This window comes from Tripterygium wilfordii, chromosome 2 (assembly GCF_013401445.1).
Source record: "Tripterygium wilfordii isolate XIE 37 chromosome 2, ASM1340144v1, whole genome shotgun sequence".
NCBI classification, from domain to species: Eukaryota; Viridiplantae; Streptophyta; class Magnoliopsida; order Celastrales; family Celastraceae; genus Tripterygium; species Tripterygium wilfordii.
Genome location: NC_052233.1, coordinates 8,025,702 through 8,042,419, shown reverse-complemented (window position 1 = coordinate 8,042,419; position 16,718 = coordinate 8,025,702). Strand labels below are relative to the sequence as shown.

The 16,718-nt window shown below is 36.0% G+C and overlaps 2 protein-coding genes across 2 annotated transcripts; both read left to right on the top strand.

Annotated features, from left to right (window-relative positions):
* The first annotated feature begins 9,639 nt into the window (after positions 1-9,639).
* LOC119980525 (aquaporin PIP2-2-like) lies at positions 9,640-11,603 on the top strand. Its single transcript, XM_038823257.1, has 4 exons — positions 9,640-10,032; positions 10,137-10,432; positions 10,968-11,108; positions 11,208-11,603. The coding sequence occupies exons 1-4, from the start codon at positions 9,726-9,728 to the stop codon at positions 11,319-11,321; spliced, it is 858 nt and encodes a 285-aa protein (XP_038679185.1). The 5' UTR covers positions 9,640-9,725; the 3' UTR covers positions 11,322-11,603.
* A 3,877-nt stretch (positions 11,604-15,480) lies between these two features.
* LOC120006150 lies at positions 15,481-16,250 on the top strand. The gene has a single exon (XM_038856075.1). The coding sequence runs from the start codon at positions 15,716-15,718 to the stop codon at positions 16,142-16,144; it is 429 nt and encodes a 142-aa protein (XP_038712003.1). The 5' UTR covers positions 15,481-15,715; the 3' UTR covers positions 16,145-16,250.
* The last annotated feature ends 468 nt before the right edge of the window (positions 16,251-16,718 follow it).

The window sequence follows — 16,718 nt, the reverse complement described above, 5'->3', positions numbered from 1 at the left end:
CAGAAGAATGAAGTGAGAAATTGGCTCATTTCACTTGGAAGTATTGTGACTATTGTGTGTCTCAAGTGGTAAGAAGATAACCCATGGTTATAAACCACATGGTTTATAACTAGGCAATCGATGTGGGACAACACTCCTTTGTATTTATATATGTGTATGGGTTAGGGTCTATATGGTATCCCTCATCATGTGGGTGGTCATCCATAAGAACATTCGAAAGGCCCAATACCATGTTGTAACTTGAAATAGGAGAGAAGTAGAAAAATGAGGTAAGAAAGTGAGTCGTTACCGCCTGTAAAACGGAGCGGTAACACCCCAAAACAACAAGCTCCACTTTGGAGCTTATTGTGAGAGCGTGTAAACGGTTTGGAGCTTTTTGGCATGTCCCTCACGTCAAAAAGCTATAACTTTTTTTTTAATTTATTTTTTAGTGAGACCCACTCTGACCATTTAATACAATAAATAAAATCTATTTTAACGTGGGTCCATGCCTTTGACCTTTAATATATTTTTTTAATATAAAATTTTCTACCTTAATTATTTTATATATTAATATTATACATATTTTTTTGTATAAATATTATGAACTTTTTTAATAAAAATTATGCTTAAGCTTAATCATTTTAATTTATCAAATTATAAATTGTTTACTTGTAATTTTTAATAATTAAAATTTAATTTTTAAAATATTTAAAATTTTAAAAATACAAACAAAATACATTTTACACAACTTAACCGCTTTATACAGTTAACAGCTCTACCAAACATCTCACAGCTTATTTCATAGGTTTAAGCTTAATTTTTTTCAGAGCTTAATCCCTAGCTTTGAAAATCCACACAACCGCTAGCATTGAAAATCTAAACAACTGATGTGGGACAACAACTTGGGGAAACGTGTTTCGTTTTCACATACTGAGAATAGTTACCACTTGTCAGCTTGACACAAGGTTATTACAGTCCTTTGTCCTAGAGTTTGTATTTGAGAAAAATAAATTAATTTACAAACTGTCAAAAAACTAATTTTCAAGTTATTAAATAAGCTTTGGACTGTTTGGACTTTAGTGATATTTTTTAAATTGCATCTTCAAAATAAACTTATTGGCAGAGCTTATATATTTTGAGCGAATACCTTACCGCTAGTGTATATGACGCATTTGATAAAACGATCTACGCTAACTTATAAGAAATTGTATATGTTTTACCAAACAGACCCTACTAGTGAACAAGAAAAGCTGAAGGGCATTTTAGGGATATCAATAATCTCTTATCATAGCTCAATTGCTAATTTGTCGTGACAAAAAAATAAGCAAAAGATTATCAACGAATGTTGGCCTGAGTGATAAAGGGTTATGATCGTTTAAGTAAGGTTTTGGGTTCGAATCCTTGTGGATGCAACAAATCTTTTTGGAAGAGGTCCCCGCCGTTGACATCCGATCATACATCGGAGGATTAGTTCTGGGTTTGCGTGGGATACTTGGAAAACCAAAAAAAATTAAGGAAAAGATTTGGGAGGGGGTTCACCTGACCTGGTTCTAAAAATAGTACAAGAGTTGGCCTTGTTCTTAGACGTTGACACGCGTCTGATCTTGTATAAAATGCGACGTGGAATCAATTGACGCATGTAAGGGAGGGAGCATGATAGCACGTGAAGTGTGCCCCCTGATTGGATCTAGCGCGTCTCAACTGCACCAGCTGGGCTTCGGCCCGCTCCTGCTTTCTCATATCCTCTCAAAAGTCAAAAGCGACAACCGATAACTTCAAAATTATTTTTTTTTAAAAGCGACAACCGATGATATCTAGAGATGACAAAAAATATGTGCAATCATATGATGGAATTTGTCCGAGTCCGATTAAATCAATTTTAAACATAAATTATAAGTTCAAATCTGGGTTTAAACATTAAATTTTTCTTCAGTTTAAAATCGGATCTGAGTCCAAACGTAAAGATCTTATCTCGTTTATTTATTCAGACTCTAACTGGGAATATGTTATTGTCTGATTTACTTATTTGAATTTAAATCAATTTAGATTTGATTAATTAAGTACTTATGAAATTCATTATGGATTAGGATCCGAACATATAAATATTTCATAAATAAGTGATGTTATCCGACTGAAACTAACTTAAAATTGATTTTTTTGCCACCCTTAATAATATCCCTTACTGTTGTCAATTTTTCGCAATAAAATTGCGAGATTTCGATCACGCTTTACTGAGTATTAGTGGAGACTAATCTTTTTGGTCATTGTGACTTTTGCCCTGCCCCCCACAATCAAATCAATTAATAATAGGTCGTTTAAAGTATTGATTCCCACAAATAAGTTGTTTTGTTCTTAAATTCGCAGTATAATGACTTCTAATTTGTTGGTTTCCCTCAAGAATATTGTCAATTCCTCTTTATCTTGCATTGGCTTTATAATCATGACAGATTTCTGTCTTAAATTTTTGGTTCTCCAAACTCAAAAGCTGAAAACAACACCGCTTTAGTTATGTACAACTTGTAAGGGATTTGAGAATGGGAGATAGCCTGGTTGGTTAGGTTGTCTGCTCAGGACCTTGAGGTCCAGGGTTCTATCGGGATTTGGGTAGTTTTTCATCCGTTGTGGTGGCCTTCATGCCCTTCAGGTATGGCTTAGTGTGTGTATGGCCTATGGGCCTTTCAAAAAAAAAAAAAAACTTGTAAGGGATTTTATTTTATTTTTTTGATATTGATAACGAGTGTTTTATGGACACTTGTTAAGAATTGAGTACAGCATATATCACACTATACAATCTGTGATGAACTCTATCTCACATAATTTTTTAAATATTAAAATACATATATTTTTCAAATTTCAGTACACATTTTTCATCCTTATTATCATTTTTTTTATTTTCCAAGGTAAGTGTTTTGGGGAATGGGGATTGGTGTTAAGTTTTACAGGCAATGCTACATCCCCAAAATATGACCCTCTAAGAGACTCCCAAATTTATGTGGTATTAAAACAGTCATTGATTAAAAATACATGTAGAGCTCACTTAACATCCAACACTCCACATTAATTGGGCAAAAATGTTTGGAATCTTAGTCATCCCAATAATTTATCTTATCCCTTCATTGATGCAAGTGTAGGGACCCACAAAACCTAGTGATTGAACCATATAATGACATGTCAGTCACTGAGATAACTTGGATCTCATTCACTTTTGTTAATTGAGGATCTTTTGGGGTCACTCTTTGGGTACCACACATTTTCTTTAACTTTAAGATTATAAAGTTGGCTATTGAAGAATGAAGAGTCCTATTAAACTATAAAATGATTTTAATTAACTAATCAATTCAGCCAGCAAGACGAAAATGTCCCACGGCAACGTAGACATCGCGATTAGCCAAAAAAACGATACGACCTTGACATCTGGTGCCAATAATTTATAATTTTCTTTTGATAATGATGATTATGACCACCATTATTATATTACATCCGATAATTGATAATCTATGCATGACTTAGTGTTGAAAGCTATATATTTATCGCAAGTAATGGTTCTCTAAACGGAGGAATCGAATTTCATATCAACAAAGGTCCCCATCGAAGGGTCTTGTTTCAAAGTAAATTACTAAATTCATCTTCTCCAAAAAAATAAAAAAATCATATTGAAAGGGCTATCAAATACTCAAATCAAAAGATAACCACGAGTAACTCATATGACACTTATATCTGAGGTATCTCATACAAATATCGAGTAACTCAACCCTCCTTTGTATTTTAAAAAAAAGGTCCTCAAATGAAATCATTCCATTTTTTTTTAAAGCGTAGAGGACCACAATGGACAAACAAGGATTCTTACAAATAATTGAATAAACAATTGGCTTGGGTGGGTTTGCATGGCAAAAGTAGTGCAAAAAAGTAATTGTGGTCAAGTGGATACTTAACTTTGCTTTACGTGTTCATCAATGAAAAGCTAAATTAATGTTCGCGTGACCCGTTTAATCAGTCTCTTTGATATAACCAAACAGCGGATTAAAGATAATAATTGATTTCTTAGAAAGGAAAAGCAACATAAAGATATTCCCCAATGAATCAATACACAGACAGATAAATTTTTTTAAGTTAAGAATATTATAGTGCTCAAAAATCGCATGTCGGGCTAGGGCTAGGCCTTCTGCCCAAACGATCAACTCTTCTGACTCTTACTTGATAGGCTTTCATGCAATCTCGACCTCGACTCCATATCTTGATCTCACCCCCTCTCAAGCAGGCCTCATGCTGATCTTCAACCATACGGCATATACCATCCCGAGCTAGCCTCGAGACTCGCATATACCACATCAATGACAACGAGCTACAACTTTAGACATATCTCCTATAAATCCGTCATTTTCAAACATTGTTTCTAACACACGAAACTATACTTCTCATGTTCTTGTCACCAAGCCGTGATATCAGACATGTTCCTAACACAAACCTGCCACAACGCCTTTTCCTCCAACAGCTTTTTGTGACTTGCACCCCACATGGTCCAAGTGACACGTGCTCATGTACATTATATAAACGAAGCCTTCCACTGTTGGAGGATTTTTGTTTTCTTCTCTCTAGTTCTCTGATTCTTTGATCAATGAACATACTAACCTTCTCACTCTACCTAGAAAACAGTTCATTATGAGATCTTGATAGACAATGCCTTCCATTAGGGTCAAGACCACATTTTCTCATCTCGCATTGATCTCTATCTCTTTTAGACCCCACGTCTTGCTGACTTGACCATCGAATCTTTTTCGTCCGACACTCCATTGGTGTCAAGAGATTTTCGACGGTCACATTTCACATATTACAGGTTGCTAGTGGATCAACTCGACTATTCTTTGATGGTACATCCAACTGATCCCAGCAACTACAAATATGGACCATTTAAGTATTAGGTAGTTTTGAGGGGTTCATAGATTCTCAATCTTGCTTATCCGTCAGTGATTGTTGCGAATTACGAATTCCCTCATCAGGGACCTTCCTGGGCTTGTCTAAGGTGACACTCGTTTCACAAGGTTGGGACTTGGGCCCCAGTTCAACATAGGCTGCGATTGATTTGGAGTTCCGAATTGGGCTGCGCTAGCACTTTCGTTTACTTAGCTAGGCCAGTCTAGCAATGAGTCCAAACTGACTTGCCAAACATGGGTTCAATAGTCCAATATGTAGCCCAATTTTTTTGGTTTTTCATGAGGCCCAAATTTAATTTGGTTTTAATAGGAGGCCCAACCTTAGTTTGATTAGTTGGGCTTAGCACAACTTTCCCATCACGTATGTACATAGAGTGTAACTGACATTGTAAATTAATGGTAAGGTATAATGTGTGCAACTATTGCATGATTCCCTTTTTTTTTAATACCATGAGAAATATGTTTGTCATTGAAATCGAACGTTGCACATACATATATCTAACCCAGTTGATTGTTAATCGAACCACATCTCACCGATCTTATTGCATGATTCTTATTTTTTCTTGAAAGGACAGTTTTTGAAGGGTTTTTAACAGGTCAAAAAAAGTTTTTGAAAGGATATATTGTTTAATCAATCGTCCGTTCTTCCTTGTTCGACTGCTTCCATTGCGCTACTGAGAGTAAGTGATTTGAGTAGATCCTGGAGACAATATTACACCCAACTGCAGCACCTTAAGCAAACGATAAATTTACTCTAGGCCACACGATTGATCCTTGCCTCAATCTGTTCAAATGATCCTTTTTCAATCAGTTTTATAAGTCCTTTCTTATTTTATTCCAAGTTTATTCTTGTTTGTCTAAGTGTAATTATATTCATCAATTGCTATCATGTGTATCTATATGCGATTATTTATTAATTTAACCAGATTATACTGCAAATACTTCCAATAATTGTTAATGAAGATAAGTCGCTGCTATCTATTGGTGCGGTCATGTCGATTATTTGTATAATATGATTGCTTTGTATAATAGTCAGGTTTCACCGTCACCTTTTGATTTACCATTCAAGCCAATCCTCCCAAGTTCATTAAGAGACTATTACAGGAGAGACAATGAAGATGATTATTACTTCAAGAAGGACGTCCTTTTCCTTGAAATGGATTGATAGACGTGAATCTTATCCTTCAATCTTTAGTGTGAGATATTAGAATTATCACAAATGATCTATGTGTTTTTTTATTAGCTGTTGGGTTTCTTCCATTGATCGCATGAAAAACTAAAATTCAAAAAAAAAACTAAAATTCAAGGGGGGTTAAAAATTGTTGTAAGAAATTCCGACCCAAATAACTTATAGATATATTATTTGTTTTGGGACTCGAGCCATTCGCTGTTTTGCACTTAAAAATTAGGATGACAAAATTTTGTCCGGTCCGGATGATCGAATTTATCCAATCCAGATTAAATCAAGTTTAGACATACGTTATATGTCCGAAATCTAAGTCTAAACAAATTTTTTTTGTCCGATTTAAAATCGGATTCGAGTTCAAATGCATTAGTTTACTTGTCCGGACCATAACTCGGATTAATTTGTTGTTCAGATTTAAACCAATATGAGTTTGGTCAATTAGGTATGTCCGAAATCCAATATGGATTATAATCTAGACATGTAAATATTTCATAAACACGTGATGTTGTCCGACCTGAAACCGGTTTGGAACCAATTTTTTTCACTCCTACTTAAAATTGTCATTTACAATTGAGAAACGTTGAATCTTAACTTACAAAACACTTTGTTTTCCCTCAATTTTCCGAGGTGAGACTTTTGTCTGTTTGTGTCTATTTTGCCTGGATCATTCATAGGTTTGGTCAGTCAATGCCAAATGCTCCGTCTGCTCCAACTGAAAAGGGATCAATCACATTTGCTGAACATACAATTAAATCAAAGAAAACAAGTACCATAAGTAACTTATAATGATGTCTCTGTTTTGGACCAAACTGCATGGGTTTTTAACAAGTTGATCAATTTAATTATGGTCCCTATTAGTCGAGCATTTATTTAGATTAAAAGATAAGAGGAGGCCACCGGCCAATGACAAATCGTCATCAACCTCGGAAGGCCAAAACGGCCAAAACCAAAATGACTAGTATTTATTCTTTTTTTCTTTCTTTTCAACGTCACTCTGTGTTTGGATGACTGGACACCTGGTGCACTTGCAGCCACAACTGCCATTCAAAGAAAACGACCTCATGGTTCCAGTACTTTCGCTCTGGAAAAAAAACCCAAAAGGAGTTGGAAAAGATTAACCATACCATTATTATTAATCGAGTACTGACTGTGGCCCGGAGCCTCGAGGCTGGAGTAGAGAGGGTGAAAGATTTGTATTTTCCCATCGGATTAATATAATTCAATTGATAGATATATAAATAAATATTCAACTCCTCTCACACAACTGACACGTTTTATGAATTTAAGGGGGAAATGAGGTGAGTTGAGGGTGAAAATCACGCAATCTCTTGTTTGATTGAGTTTAGGAGGGTGGAATCCCAAACTAATCCCATCCTCATTCCCTCCTTATGAAGATTAGCCAAGCTCATTAAAATGATAAATGATGAGATTGACTAATCCTCACAAAGAAGAATGAGTTTGATATTGAAAAGACTATTATATCCCTCATTAAGAAGTAATCACAACCATTAAATTAATCTATTCTTATTTTTATGTAAAAAAAATTGGATAATATATAAATTATACAATTAAAATTCTATCACTCATGCTCACTCTTCATTTCATATAAAGTATGATAATATTCATCTCACATTTATATTCACACTCACATTCATTGGACTAGCAACTAAATTTCCCGTAAGTGTTTTGAAGATGGCTTCGGAGAATAAATCAGTGCACTTTTCACACAGGACATACCAATATGATGGCCCGAGTGCCTGTACAGCTGTACTGGCCTCCAATTCTTGTACATGTATAATATCATTTTGATGTGTTCCGGCTGAATTTTATAATATAAAGGTGACTTGTGGTTGTCGGATGATGAGAGCACTACACAAAATATACACAAGTGGTGTAGATTGTGAGGCCGGTCGGTTCTTGTTTATTTAATGTGCACATACGTACATATAAACATCTTTAGCTTTTCTTAGAATATAATTAGAGATATATTAAATTTTGCCATCAACACAACAGTCATTAACAGAGTAATTGACATTCAGACTACTCTCAGTTGTTCTAATGAACTGTATAAACAATTTCATATATGGTCTAAACTCATTTTTTTTTTAATTTAATTATAAGAACTTGGTAAATTGGAACAAGCCATTAGTGGTGTTATAATTGCAATCTGCACAGGTCACATACCGATGCTTGAAAATTCTTATCACATGCATATGATATGCTTTATCTGGGCTACCATCATGAAGAAATCACTCTAACCTAAGAAAAACAACATCCCATTTTAAAAAGGGTATGCCATTTTCCAATCCTCTTTCTCAGCGCTATCCATCGCTGCACATGACTGCAATCTTATGTGCTTATAATTAATACGTATGATATAATATTTTTTGCTTATTGGTTCTGGAGTTCTAATACGTACCTTTAGGGTATGTAACTCTGTATCCATGATATTATAATGATTTGTTTGTTTCTTTTAAATTTACGTTTTCCACCAAACAAACATCGGAAAATATTAACAACTTCTTTGTTCAAACACTATAAATTAGTTGTTTTTTCATGATAAATTTTTTATTTTTCATGAAAAGTTGATTTTCATCGAAACAAACGGACCATAAGTAATTAATCGTAATCTTGGTATATATAACTATGTGCATGACCTTTTCTGAATAATTTATGTACGTACGTAGTTTTGATAAAAGCCACAACCACCGTGTTTATGGAACTTTAATTTGGTTTTGTACAGATAACTTCTCCTGGCAGTACTATCACCAGCCCCCAAAGTGACCACACTGTTGCTATTATTATAATCCCCTCCTATCAATTATTGTGGAATCAGCATTACTTTGGTTTTTATTTATATCAGGAAAACAAACATTAATCCTAATATAATGTAATAACCCTTAAGAGAGTCAAATAAAGCCGTTGTTTGCCCTCTCTTCTTCGCAAAATGAACGTTGTGGTCTAACCCCCCACCACAACTCATTAAAAATAAATGATAATAATGTGTTAATCCTCCAAAGAAAACTTTGGGCAAAAAAAAGGGACAAGGGTTCAGCTAGCTTAAGCTGTCAAAGAGCCGTTGAAGTAATGGTGGGCCAGGCAAGCTAAGAAAAAACAAAAATCAAGTAATATGGGCGGCTAAAAATTAATGTTATAATATATGTCATTAAATTAACAACAAATACTTTTTTTTTTAAATGTTGAGAATCATGGTCATTACCCATTTTAGATGGGCATTGGATAAATCTATCGGGTTTGCATAATAAATGAGAGAGTGTACATCACACATGATATAATTGATATATTGTAGTCAATTTTTAACAAATGTTTTTAAGACGTAAGTTATCAATACCCTATTAAGTATTAACTCATAATTACGTATGCTAAAGAAACTCATGAGAATTTAACTCATTACTCCGTAAGGGAGCGCATGATTAGCGTACACTCTACCAGACGACAAATAGTACTCTCTTAATCATTCACATACACACTCTCTCTGCACTCCCCATATATACCCCCACAACACTACACACTTTAGCATCCTTATCCCAACTAATACACAGCAACAAAAAGAAGCCCTTCTTACTCTCTCTTTCTCTCTCTAAAACAAGTAGTGCTGTGAAGAAATGGCAAAAGATGTCGAAGTACAAGAAAATCCAGAATTTTCTGCCAAGGACTACACTGATCCGCCTCCGACGCCGTTTTTCGACCTGGAAGAGCTGACCAAATGGTCTTTTTACAGAGCCCTTATTGCAGAGTTCATCGCTACTCTTCTCTTCCTTTATATCACAGTTTTGACTGTGATTGGCTATAAGAGCCAAACCGACCCTAACTTGAACACCGACCAGTGTGGTGGGGTTGGAATTCTCGGCATCGCTTGGGCCTTCGGTGGCATGATCTTCATCCTCGTTTACTGCACTGCCGGTATTTCTGGTAAGTTATAATAAATTACCTCCGCTCTAATAGTACGTTAAATCGGCAATTTTAATTTTTACCTCGGTAAATTGATTATGATTTTTTTTAATTAATTAAAACAGGTGGACATATTAACCCGGCTGTGACCTTTGGATTGCTCCTGGGGCGCAAGGTGTCGCTAATCCGGGCAGTGTTATACATGGTAGCACAGTGTTTGGGTGCAATCTGCGGTGTTGGGCTTGTGAAGGGCTTCCAAAAGTCTTACTATAACAGGTACGGAGGTGGGGCCAACATGCTCGCTGATGGGTACAACAAGGGCGTCGGATTGGGTGCTGAGATCATCGGGACCTTTGTTCTTGTCTACACTGTCTTCTCAGCCACTGATCCTAAGAGAAATGCCAGAGACTCACATGTTCCTGTAAGCACCTGATTACTAGCTCTCTTATTATATTGTTGTCATGTTATTTTCATATCTTTGATCTTTCGTCTTCTTACTTTGTTAGGTTATTGTCTTTTTCTTAGTGGGCGTAGTTGGTTTTTTTTCATATCAATTATCATCAAGTACTCGATTATTAGTAGAAACTTTTTTTTTTCCAACGTGGAGTCCACCCAAGCAACCCACGGATAATTGATTGATAAACCCCCGAGTTACATAGAAGTCTCCGCAATCCTCATAAATTAGCTGAGAGCTGGGTTTAAGTCCAGTGTCGGAATATAAAATAAGGTGACATTCTCACACGCTGAGTTGAGCAAGAACCCGTCTTGCTACTTGTGATAATGGAAACACTCATGACACTTGAACTCACAACCTTCCGCTTGCATTAAGAGTTATCACGATCAAGTTTACCATCTCAGTCGATGACGTGTTTCTTTAGTAGAAACCCACTTGGTACATGAAATATATTAAAACTAGCTTTTAAGATTTTTAATTTATTTTTCTCTTGAAATGAAAGGTTTTGGCACCATTGCCCATTGGGTTCGCTGTGTTCATGGTCCACCTGGCTACGATCCCTATCACTGGCACTGGTATCAACCCGGCTAGGAGTTTTGGAGCTGCTGTCATCTACAACAAAGAGAAGGCCTGGGATGACCAAGTACGTATATATACATATACTTACCCTATTACTTTTGATATTATTAGACTATAATTTTAAAAGAATGACTTCGATGATGGTATTTAATTAATGTTACAGTGGATATTCTGGGTTGGACCATTTATTGGAGCTGCCATTGCTGCGTTCTACCACCAGTTCATTCTAAGGGCTGCAGCCATCAAGGCCCTGGGTTCCTTCAGGAGCAACGCTTAAAATGCTAAGGATTGATGGTTTAAGGAAATTAATAAAAGGACTACACCATCTTCCATGTATGCTTTTAAGGTTTGGAAAGGTAGATCAATCTGCACGGAATTGTAAATAAAAAGACTATTCATGGACAAGAGGGGTGTCCTTGTTTTTTGGGTGTTTCCCTATCAGTGTATTTTATTATGTTATCTCTTCTTTCTTTCTTTCTTTATTGTGTTTTTAATTATATAATTTCCTTGGTGTATATTTCCTGGTAAATTAAGTAAAGTTGTATTATCTTATCTTTAATTATTCTTAGCACCTTTTTCATTGAATGCTTGCTTAGTTGCTTATGCAGTACTACACTCATTAATTATATAGATTTTTAGGAGGTTTATTATATTATTATACATGGACGGACTCAGAGTCTTTAAATTAAGGTTTTTTTGAGTTCAAATTACTTAAGTTTATTGAAAATCACTATTACGAGGAAATGCAAGCATCTTCTCTCATTAGAAATTCGAGATCGAAAATGAGAAAGATTTCAACACTCGGTATCCCAGCAACTGAGTTGGATGCACTGAATCTAATTGAGTTGGTGGATTTCACATGATTCACATAAAATTATATGCACAATAACCCAGTAGTTGAGATAAATGGGATACCAGCTGTTGCTATCCATATCATCACTGATTAGATATTAGGTAGAAGAAGGCCCATCATGATCATTTCATTTGAAAAATGATGATTAACAGGGCATTCTCATCCTATTTTTCTATTAAAATATTGGAAATGAGTGATGATCTACGGACGCTAATCCAACATAAATTACTAAAAATAGTCCCAGACAGCGATAGCCCACAGAGTTGGCTTTTTGTGGTGGTTACAATAAAGAAAGATATGAGAAAACAATTAAGTTAGGCCAATAAGGGGCTTGGGATTTGGGATTCCTTGCTTTTTTATTAAGTAATTTGCCTTATCTTATCCTTAGCTTACATGATTTTTGTTTTGTTATTTTCTATCTAGAGCAAAGTAGGTAAGGTTTTAGCTATTTGATGTTGCACATTTTAGCTTAATTTAGGGAGAAAGTGAGTTTCATTTAAAAAGAAAATGTTTGGTTGTTGTATTGTCTTTATTGATGTCACTCACTCTTATCTCTAGCTAGCTAGGGCAAACGATTAAAGTTTTTGGTAGATGGAATCGAGGTATATATTGATAGAAAATGAATATAGAATATTTCTATTCAAAGCTTCACGTGCATCCTCAAGTTATATTAACTTACGCATTTCAATTTCATTTTTGATTTGAAACATGTGAACCCCACTTATCATTTCACTTATCCACGCCTTCAAAAAATGGTGTGCATTTTAAGTTAACAACGGAGAATTCCTATATTTATTTAAACTAACGGGAATCCGCACATGCGCTATAAATATCAACGAAAATATAGATTTTTTAAGTTATTACCTCTAGATAAGATAGTTTGTAAAAATAATGTTTTTAAATGTAAATGTTAATAATAGAATTATAATCAAATTAGTATTACCACATATAAAGGTTGTAGAGTCCAAATATAACTACCATACAAATTATATAGATTTTTAGTTTTTTTAGTAAAATAATTTCTTATTGACGTATAGACTTTAAACGTCTAAACTTTTAAGTATTGTGTGTATATATATATATATATATATATGACCAATTTAATTGGGACTAAAGCAAATCCGATGGATCGGTTTACATAACAAACAATGAGTTTTGACATTTGCTTGTTTTTAATTATACACATTTTTTTTCCCGTAAAATAAAGTCGTGCCGAGCTCATATTTAGCCCTAAATTCCTACACCTAGACGTTAATTTGAAATGATCTATGACCATAAGTAGGATTCACTCAATTTAATTGGGTGATGGGACATGATAAATGCCAAAAGCTTAAGCTGCCTCAACTCCTAAATCATCATTTAGGACTAAAAAAAAGAAGACCTTTTGAAGGTTAGGTGAGATGTAATACAATCTATTACAGTGTTGAATTGTTGAACGCTCCCAAGTCCCAACGGCAAATAACTTGAAGGCAGGGCATGGGATATGTCGCTGTTGTCATGATTGAGCTCTAGTGAATTAGGCAGTATATTCGTGTTTTCTTTTATATAACATGATGAATCATTATTCTTCTTCGATATGTACTGTACCAATTACATCCAATTAAGCAAAGATAATTACCAGTCTATCCATAATTAGCAGACCATTTGGCAGACCGGGGTGGGGTCCGGCGATGTCTGGTGTAATACGGTGTCTTCCAAGAGTGTTTGGAGATGGCATTTTTTTAGCGTTTGTGTTCTTCTGTTTTTTTCTTATTTTTCATTTAGTCCTCTTGGTCGTACTTCATCTTTATGATGATTCGAGTTCCTACGGGCCTCAATTATATAATTTATTGGGTGAATTAATACAATCAGATTTATGACATTTTAAAAAAAATAATAAATTAGGCCATTTGGCAAGACCAATAGCATTGTAACAGGAGGGTATGGTACGGGTATCCCACATCGGATCGAAGGATGTGGTTGAGTAATGTGCTTTATAAGCGTGGGCAAACCTAATATTGGTAAGCCAATTTTCCAGTGCTTAGTTAAGCCCATTCCATTTGGTATCGGAGCTTGGCCCATCCTTGCGTATGTGGGTGCATGCTTGCCACTAGTTTCTGGCTGGGCCTTCGGGTTAGGCCACGTAAAGGGCTACCTAGACAAATATGGCAGAGTCCTGAGGTCGAAAGTGAAGCTGATGCGATCATCGGCCACGGAAGCGTGGTGGTATGGTACGGGTATCCCACATCTAAAGGATGTGGTTGAGTAATGTGCTTTATAAGCGTGGGCAAACCTAACATTGGTAAGCTGGTTATAAGCTAACTGTTTTTATCCTCAACCACCCATGATTTGACATGAAAAAAATGTCACAAAGCTATTGGTCATGGGACACCACAACAGCATGTGATATACATATCAAGACCACTAATACGTCATCGTATTCTAACTTCAAACTTATCGTCCGCTTGTTTTCAAGTCCGAAACGTAGTTGGGCCATGCGAACCCAATATTACAACTCACGGGCCTCCTTTATACTGGGCTGCTATTGAATTTTCGGTTTCACGAATATCTTGTGACTCGGGAGGATCCGTTGATACATGTGAAGCCCAGGAGGCCCATTTACTCAAGACAGCGGGGATCTTGTGGAAATGCTTAATGAGCCTGCAGTAGTCAGTGTATTATAGTCTGCGTGTCCGAACTTTGACTAGAGAGAGGGGGGGAAGGACGAGGAAACAGCGTGAGGAGTGAAAAGATTTTTAATTACAAGAGGTGTCGGGGGAGTGGAAGGCATTAATTTCAGTTTCTAGCATGCCTTACCATCTTTTGCAATAATAATGCTCACAAGGCAGGTGAGACTGTTTAGTCCACTCTCTCTCTTTTAACATACTTACCAGCATAATATCAAATCAATATTTGGTTATGGCCTTTGCTAATCCTCCAAGCTAAGAAAAACCTATCACTTTTCCATGATAAATAATTCATTGCACTGAACTCAACTCTTGCAAAACACTCTTTCATGCTCATAACGTATAAATAATGAAATAAAAAAAAAGATTACTATATGATTTTCTACTCATTGTTTGCATGTGACAACTGGGAAAATTATGTCATATAAACATATCAGACTGCAAAATTATGTCACGCACATACATACACATATAATGATAATAACAAAAGGGGCCCAAAACGCCACTTATAATGGGTGTTTGAGAAGGCACTCAAAAGACAAACATGAATGACTGTTACTCAAGGCAACCTCAAGAATACCAAAATGCAAAATGACAATCATAACCTTGAAGCTTCAACATTGTCAATAAGCCAATAGAATCAGGTGGCAATAGTGTAGTTGCTTATCTTTCTGGATTTACAGTGTAGTGTCCAAGGTCGAGAGTACGAACCAATAAATTGAGATATTTTCTCGTGGAATCTTGATTCTATGAGCTTGTCCCACTTACGGGCACATACCCGCATGAGTTTCAACTTAATATTACCTATAGCCAACATGGTGTGAAGTGTGAATTGTTCTAATGACTCAAGATTTACACCCACTCAGTTATCCGAATGACATGTTCGACTTGACAAGTCCTAGGTTACCCAAAAAAAGAGAGTTAATAAAGCCAAGAACTTGATTAGGGTAATTTTGGGCGGCTAAAAGTTTCACTATTGGAACGGCAAGGAATGATATACCATCATTTTTTTTTTCCCTTTACATCAACAAAATTCAACACTACGCAACTACCACTTCACAAAGACCGTTATAAAAGCCAGTCCAAAGCACCCAATATTTTTCACTCAAACGACTACTTCAAGCCTCAAGTCACTCCAACGGCAGGACAAGCATGAGTCCCATGACTTCTTTCATCTTCCTCTTCTTCTCTCTAGCATTTCTCATCACTGCTAGAGCTCAAGGCAGAGCTCCTCATGGGCTTGCTAATGCGAATCCTATGGCCTTCTCACCATCAGCAGTCGAATTCTTCCATCCGAACACAAAGGAACCTCATACAAAAAACCCATGTGATGATTCCAGTTGCTCACCATTGCCCCTAGCCACTCAAGTGCGTTCAACTCCAGCATATGAAAGCAAGTTCTCAACATCCTCGAAAAGTGGAAACCGACTAGGAGCTGGTGCTATTGCCGGCATTGTCTTCAGTGTTGCATTTGTAGTGATACTTGCAATGGGTGCTTTCTACACGTTCAGGACCCGTCAAGCCAATGTGAGTCGGGCTCGTTCTGTTCCAGCATCTAATTCTGTTCAACCTGATGCTTGAACTGCTCAGATTTAGAAGCTTGGTATTGCCCCTGTTTCATCACCTACCCTTTCCTCCTGTTTCTCTCGTAGATTTTTTTAGCTTTGGGTCTGTAGTGTATGTATAATCTAGTGATTAATTGCATCAGAATATGTACAAGTATGAAAACTTGATTTGTCAGGATATTCACAACAGAGAATATCAGAAAACAGAAACAGTATCAGTTTAGTAATGCAGAGTTGTATCACAAGTCAAAACCATTGAGAAGAACAGGGGACAATATTATGATTTAGTGGAAATCAAGAAAAAGATGCTAAATAAAAGGTTTGCTCTATCGTTGACTTAGAAAGCATCCAATCAAGGAATACAGAAACAAACAAACAAAAATGGGAATTCAAAGCTAACAGCTAAAACAAACATAGTGGCAATAAACAGATACAAGAGAGCGGACGCGATCTTAGCTGAATACAAAGAAGCTCAGGGTGTTGAGCTAGACCCAGATCCTGGAAGGACTGCCAGCCCAACTCATTGGAGTTCACCCCCTCATTCATTTATAAAAATTAATTTTGACGCAGCTCTTAAGGATTCCAAGATA